Source organism: Temnothorax nylanderi, unplaced genomic scaffold (assembly GCF_030848795.1).
Source record: "Temnothorax nylanderi isolate EJ_2023f unplaced genomic scaffold, tnyl_v1.0 TNYL_tig0988_pilon, whole genome shotgun sequence".
Lineage (NCBI taxonomy): Eukaryota > Metazoa > Arthropoda > Insecta > Hymenoptera > Formicidae > Temnothorax > Temnothorax nylanderi.
The window spans coordinates 1-7,936 of record NW_027250050.1 but is presented as its reverse complement, the minus strand read 5'-3'; the positions used below and the strand labels follow the sequence as shown (position 1 = coordinate 7,936).

Below are 7,936 nucleotides of genomic sequence, written 5' to 3'. Positions count from 1 at the left end.
TATCATAAAATGTACTGGTGAAAGATTTGTTGGGGAGAGAAAAGGGGGAAGAAAGAGTGTTGTGTGTGTGTGTGTTGTGCGCGTGCGTGCGCGCGCGCGCGGGTGCGGGTGTGCGCGTGTGTGCGTGGGTGCGGATGTATGTGTGCGCGTGTGTGTGCGTGTGTGCGTGCGCGGGTGCGGGTGCGTGTGCGTGTGTGTGTGTATGTGCGCGGGTGCGGGTGCGGGTGCGGGTGTGCGCGTGCATGTGTGCGCGGGTGCGTGTGTGTGTGCGTGTGTGTGCGTGCGTGCGTGTGTGTGTGCGCGTGTGTGCGTGCGCGGTTGCGGGTGCGGGTGCGGGTGCGGGTGAGGGTGCGTGTGCGGGTACGGGTGTGTGCGCGCGTGCGCGTGTGTGCGAGTGTGCACACACCCGCACACACGCGCACGCGCGCACACACCCGTACCCGCACCCGTACCCGCACACGCACCCGCACTCGCGCACGCACACATGCACACACACACGCACACAAAACACTCTTTCTTCCCCCTTTTCCCTCTCCCCAACAAATCTTTCACCAGTACATTTTATGATATAGCATATATCTCATCCGAATTTTTGTAAATACACCACGTTTATGCTCAATTTTCAAGGTGTTCCCCAAGCACCACGAACTTTTTATTAGCTTTATGGTATTCAGGAGATCAAGATCTACAAAAAACACTATTTCTTTTACTTACACCTTTTTGGGCGAAATTCGTCCCTTTTTTAACATCCTCCTTTTTTGCACTTTATTTAACTTACCAAAATATATTTAAATCAGTTCTGCGACCGCATTTTGATGTTATACTTTTTCTCTTTCTTTGATGTTATACTTTTGCTCTTTCTTTAAATGTTTATTTCAATTTTCACAGATTTTCCGCTATTTTTCTCGATTATCTAAAAATCTAGACGTGATGGAGCAAAACGGTTTACGAATTCGGATTCAGTGACCCAAAATCTATAAGAAACACCTACTCTGATCCCAACTGCTTTTCAAAAAAAATTTTTTGTGGTCCTGTGTAATTTGACCCGCATCACATCTGACATGCGTGCCTCTATCAGCTCGAATGAGTACACTCTTGCGGCATTCCTGGACGTGTCGTCGGCATATGACTGTGTGGACTATTGGATCATGATGGACAGATTGATGGCGCTCAATTGCCCTATTGGGATAATCAGATTCATCAGTAAGTGGTTATGCCGTAGAAGGGTTAGATTCATTATAAATTCTCGAGAATTTGTGGATCGCCTTGTCTATAGGGGGTTCCCGCAGGGCGCCGTTCTCAGCCCGGCTCTGTATTCATTGTTCACTCAAGGATTATGTGCGGACTTGTCCGAGGGTGTGGAGGCGGTCGAATTCGCCGATGATATTGGGCTATACGTGTCGGGCGTAAACCGCTGAAGGAATCGTGAACTTCTCGAGAGTGCTGTTAACATCATTGCGGAGACACTCAGTGCGATTGGTCTGGCCCTCGAACCCAGAAAGACGGTCTTGGTTGAATTCTCCAAGAGCGGATATACTGACAGGCACCTCAGTATTCGGATACAGGGTGTGGACGTCTATAACAGCGGCGAGACTAAATTTTTGGGCATCTGGCTTGACAGTGGGTTAACTTTCCATCGTCAAGTGCAAGAAGTAAAAAAAAAGTCAATAGAGCTAATTCTATCCTGAAATACCTGTGCCGGGTGTCATCTGGCATGGAGACCAACACAGCCCTTATGCTTTACAAAAGCTTAGTAAGATCTGTCACAGACTATGTTAATTTCATTTATTTCCCTAGGGACGCAGCTTTTCAGCTCAAGTTAGAGAGGGCTCAGTACATGGGCATTCGTACCGCCTTGGGATATAGGAACAGCACCCCAAACCATGTCATTGTGGCGGAGGCCAAGGTGAGGTCCCTGCGAGATCGTGCCTTTATGCTGGGAAGCAACTTTGTCAATAAAACAATTGTATACAATCAGAATGGTCTTTGCCAGAAGTTGCAGCGTATGTTTGATTGTGAGGGGTACTCTCGTTTTTTGCAACCGACATATCGATTCTCTCTTTTATCTGAAATATGGAAAAGATCTCGGGTGAATGGAGCTATGTTTGGCCCGCCTCGTAAGTTTGAGATTTTCCAGGGCCCTTTTGGGGCTCATACTTTTGTGCCTGTCACAAAACGATTAGAAAACACAAAAAATATCCGGATCGGATCCTGATCCAGGACATTGTCTCTGAGCATGGTCTGGAATCCCCGGAGATTGCATTTACGGATGGATCATACGATGAGGACAAGCGGTCTACCGGCGCCAGTTTAGTGGTCTGTGATCAGGACGAGGCCTATAAGATCAGCCTACCATATTTGTGCTCCTCGTATACTGCGGAGGCGTTCGCGGTTAAGTCTGCCTTACAGCTTATGTCCACTCAGTCGGAACATAGAAAGCGTGATATCGTTGTTCTCTCGGACTGTAAGTCCGTGCTGCAGGATATTCGTAATAATCATCTTAATGTTCACAAGAACCCGTATGTAACGGAGGCCAGAAGACTGCTGTACGATTTGACGCATTTCCTTGACAAGAGAATTGTTTTGGTTTGGATTCCCGCGCACGTCGGTATACTCGGCAATGAGCTTGCTGATTCTCTCGCTAGGGAGGCGGCATGTGAGGAGGCCAACCCCTCCATCGCTGTTCCGGTGGGGGACGTTATGGTTGGTGTTAGACGGATGACGTGGGATGCCACTCAGGAATCGATTTTTTCGGAGACTGCGCACAAGGGGATATTCTACTTTAGGAATTTTTATGATTGCCAGGCAGGGAGGCCCTGGTTCTGGGGTCTTGACAAGGACAGATATTTCGTCACGCTCATTAATAGATTGAGAGCTAACCACTTCAACCTGGGATCGTCCCTGAAGAGGAAAGAATTCGTGAATAGCGAAAGATGTGATTGCGGTTACGAGACAGAGGATTTGAACCATGTTCTGCTACAGTGTCGAAGATTCGATGATCTGAGAATAGCCATGGACGCTGAGCTTAGAGCTGTGGGATATTTTGCTGCCATAGATGTTCTCAATCTCATCAAGAGAAAAAATTGGAAGATTCTGCATATCATTTTTAGATTGATAAGATTATTTGAATTTGGAGGGCAGAAAGTAATAATATAGGTTTACACTCATTGTGTCAATTACCCTGGGTAGAAGACACCTTTCATCCGAGGAAATTTGAAAAAAACCCCCTTGAACTGTGCTTAGAACGGCGATATTATTAATTCTATCTATTCTTTTTATATAGCTGAGAATAATTATGTAACACTCACTGGACGTCGATTGATAAATTTGCACTTGCTCGCCGATAAGTTATGGTGCAAGTCATGTAACGTTCCAACATCGCTGCGGCATGTAACGAAAGAGGATCGTATTAGACTCGCCAGCATCTTTCACGTCACTTGCCAGCTATGTCAGAGGGTATATCAAGTCAACACGTCAAAAATAGAAGAATCGTCAAGATTTTCGAAAACAACATACACAGTCAACACCAAAGTTGTTATCGGTTAGTAACAAGTGGATTTTTTAAGCATGATTTATTGAGAAAATTTGATTTTATAGTAATTACTTGTTATTATAGGAACATTTGAAAGTGGAATTAGAGAAACTCATTTAAATAAAATTTTATCGGCGGTAAATGTTCCTGTAATGCACACTCCTCTTTATAAACGCTATGAAAGAAAGGCATGCAAATCAATTAAATGTCTCGCTAATCAAAGTTGCTAGGAAAATTTGAAGATTGAAAGAGCGCTAACGATTAAAAAAGAAGGGTAAGAATAATTTCTATTTGGCCTATCTAATCTCTACTAGTATGTGTATGACCGTGTTTTTTTTGGCATGTTTGTAAACCATTACTATCGTTGACAATTGCATATCTTTCTTTTTACTTTTTTCTTTATCTTTCTTTTGTCTTAAAATATGTATTCCTAACAAATGGATTCACATGGAAAAAAGATTTATGGATTTCTTTCTCGTTTCTTTTCCCTTTCATTAATAGCTTAAATCTTTTGCCTGGTTGGTCCGAGGATATGGTAGTATATATCATTGTGAGTTATGACGCTGGATGGCAAAAAAAGGGTTCCGGTAGATTGTATAATAGTTTGACAGGTACTTAACAGTACGTATACTAGGCCGGTTCTAACGGTTCTAACGGTTCTAACCCAGGAGCTCCGAGGGATAGAGGGGAAGGGGAGTACCCTGCGACGCAAAACCCCCTTTCCTTCTACCCCCCTCGGAGCTCCTGGGTTAGAATCGACCTAGTATACTTACCCTTAACTTTCCATTAACAAGCATTACGCTTATCTTTTTTTTTTCTTTTTTGTCTTGCTTTTATAACAATAGATTAAATTAATAAATAATAATTATGGATGCATGTACAATGATCTATTTGTTACAGGTCACGGAACAGCGATCGGCTATTACTCCGGTAAGGTGATAGCTTACGGCACACGAGTGAAACGTTGCATTTCCTGTGAAAGAAAACCTTCTAAAGCTCACGATTGCCGCCTAAATTTCGAGGGCAGTGCAAAGTCGATGGAAGCAGACATTGCCCTTGAAATCTTTTTAAAGAATAAAAATTTCGATACTGTCAATGTCAAATTAGGCACATTAATAGGAGATGATGATTCCAGCACGATCGCTCGACTGCGCAGGGAGTCGAACCACGATATAAAAAAATGGACCGATAAGAACCACGCTATGTGCAAGTTAACGAAGTCTTTGTACGCCCTAAAATCTCTATCCACTCCATTGATCGACTACTTCAAATACTGCCTGGGATGCGTACTAGAAACGAACAAAAATAATCCGGAGGCTACGAGACAAGGAATTCTCACGATAACACCACACGCGTTTGATGAACATTCGAGTTGCGGGGAATGGTGTAAGTTCAAGAAAGATCCCGAAAATTATAAGCATAAATTACTGCCTGGCGGAAAGGGATTGACGGGACAAGAATTGAAAGCGTCCATCCAAAAAATCTTCGTGTCATTTGCGAATCAAGCTGAAAAACTTGCGCCCTGCGGATCATCACAAGAAAATGAGTCTTTAAACAGGTCCATAGCAAGCACGAATCCTAAGGCTATGCATTACAGTGGATCGTCTTCAAGTGATATTCGAGTAGGCACTGCAATACTAAAAAAAAATGTTGGAAATACACACGTTACTGAAGTACATAGCCATATGAAGACTTCCCCATCGTCGAAATTGGCGCATAAATACCGTCAACAAATGGACCGTGTGATAAACCAACTTTGGATAGTACGAGAAATATCATTCCAGCCGCTGCGAAAGCTGTTATATTCGATTTAGAGACTAGCGGTTTGGGCAGAAGTTGCGAAATCCTTCAAATTGCCGCAAGATTTGAGGATTCCGAATACAATGCGTACATCATGCCGCTGCACAGCATATCAAGCAGCGCATCTGCCGTCACTGGACTTGAAATAAAGAACGGCGATTTGGTTCTGGATTCGGTGCCAGTTTCAACCGTTTTGCCGCGTGTTGCTATCGGTGGTTTATTAACGTTTTTACGCTCCATCGCTGAGAGCACAGTTTTGACAGCCTACAACGGTTTTAAGTTTGACGCCCCTTTGATAATTAAATTCGTTCAAGAGCAAGAAATGCTTGAAGAGTTTACGTCTGTAGTCAATGGCTTTGCAGATACTCTCCCAATGCTAAAGAACAAGCTAACAGAGCGACGGGCTTCGAAGGCAAGTTTCAAGCAGTTTACACTAGCCGAAGAATACCTTGGGTCAGAAGCTGCGGTAGGCGCACATAATGCACTGTATGACGTCGCAATGTTACAGAAGCTCCTAGCACATCCAGATATCGATATTACAAACGAACAGATCCTGGAAAATGTGCAATGACAGTCGAGTCTCTGATTACTCAAGAACAACGCTCCTTACAGTGCAAGATCCGCAAAACTTCGCTTGAGTGCCTCAAACACGAATCAAATCCTCAGGAACCGGATACTAATCGTCGGGGATCTCAACAAGTATGGTAACAAAAATTGCAAAAGCTGGAATAACTTTGGAAGATCTTTTGCAATCGTATAACACAAGTGGACGTCGAGGAATTGAAATTCTTCTAGGGCAAGATGTCGGTGGTCATCCACGAGTTACGAAAACGAAGAAAGTAATTGACGGTTTGTCGTATAAATTAGCCAAACTCACAGAAAAATCTGAATTAGTTGATACTACATAATTATATTTTGTAGGATATTACAGGATATGTTATCTGCTAAATAAAAATAATAGTAGTTCTAAAAATGTAATTTCCCTGAATTACTGTCCCATTGCATTTTCCAGAATAAAATGTACTAAAAAATCTACAAAAATTCACGCAGAATTGTTTTGTGAAATATTACAGGATGTTATCTGCTAAATAAAAATAATAATTATAAATAAATATAATAGTTATAAAAATGTAATTTCTCTGAATTACTGTCCTATTGCAATTTTCCAGAATTTGATGCACTAAAAACTCTACAAGAATTCACGTAGAAATAGATGTCAGGCAAAATGAGGTTGGGTTCGCATTAGTTGTTACGCTGCGGCGTTGCCAAGTCTGTCACTGCCAATTCGATCCGCGAGGTAAAAATACTTTGTAACAATAAAGCCTTTTATTGCTCGAAAGACAATGTAGAGCCTTGATTTTTTTATATGATTCATATAAACACTTTACACAAATAATCGCAAAACTTGAGCAATATGACCATATAGTTTTTTTGTAATATTATTCAGAAGTTGACCACTTTTAGCTTACCCTTATGGAGAAAGTCGCTCCGAGGTAGATTATCACTGGTTTAGTACACACTTAGCCACCTTCGGACTTTGAAAAACTAGCATTTGATAGATGAAACATCAAGGATTGTGTAAAGACTTTAAAAATCGGAATTTACCGTGTGGATTGAAGGCTTTATCGTCACAAAGTTCAGGTCCTAGCGTAGAATGTTGGATAATAAGTGTGCGAGAGTGCGCGGATGCGCGGTTAATGGCGCGAGGAAGACGACCACGAGGAAAGCGGTTCACACAAATCAAATGCGTATAAGTCCAATAAAATAAGTATATTACAATAAAGTCTCAATATGTACAATGGATACAGTGTTCCTTTACTTTTAGCAAAGCAAGAAGCCGTAAACGCGCGCACAGATGTTAGTACGGCATGCAGCGGTGGTGAAAGCGTGTTCGCGAAGCGCGATAGCGAAGAGCGAACTCAAAGCGGTGTATACAGCGGTGTTAGCTAGCGTAGTTAAGCGGTTTAGCGAGCGGAGATTCGGTGCGATGGACTTTCGACAAAGAGCCCGGTGCGCGACGAAGCAAGCTCTTTTATACGGGAGCTTCTTCTCGCAATAACCAATTGTTTCGAAGCGTTGTCGGTAACCTCCGATTTTCCCTTGTGATTGGCGGCAAAGGGCTATGGCACGCATTGAGTCGCACCTGATTGGCAATCGGCTGCCTACGTCACCGCATCGCGTCGACGCGAGCCGAAACATTGCTAACCGGCCGTTAGCAATGTTGTTGTTTGTCACACCGGTGACTGTTTATAGCGTGGGTTTCTCCATCGCGCAAGGACATGAAAACAGCGTTTTGGAAACGTCTTGAAAGATATCGATTGCGAAATGCCTTTAGAGAAGCCCACGTTATAATGCAAAGTATTCAGAACTTACATATTCGGATTAGGATTTTTATTGAAACGATGAACTTACAATACAGAGAAGGCACGCGCATTGTGCCCTTTCATTTGACGAGACCGATGCACGCTACGATGCACTCGTGATCTCAAACAATAAGCAATTCCCGAGTCGTTGACGCTCTCATACCCCGACATATATTTATTAATATTTTATACATTGACGAAGAATATAGCACGTAAGTAGCATCCACAATTCATTATACTA

General features: G+C 42.9%; 1 protein-coding gene across 1 annotated transcript; it reads left to right on the top strand.

Annotated features, from left to right (window-relative positions):
* The first annotated feature begins 4,064 nt into the window (after positions 1-4,064).
* On the top strand, positions 4,065-5,903 carry LOC139786231 (uncharacterized). The gene is made up of 3 exons (XM_071725388.1): positions 4,065-4,143; positions 4,433-5,143; positions 5,317-5,903. The coding sequence occupies exons 1-3, from the start codon at positions 4,065-4,067 to the stop codon at positions 5,901-5,903; spliced, it is 1,377 nt and encodes a 458-aa protein (XP_071581489.1).
* Positions 5,904-7,936: the final 2,033 nt, after the last annotated feature.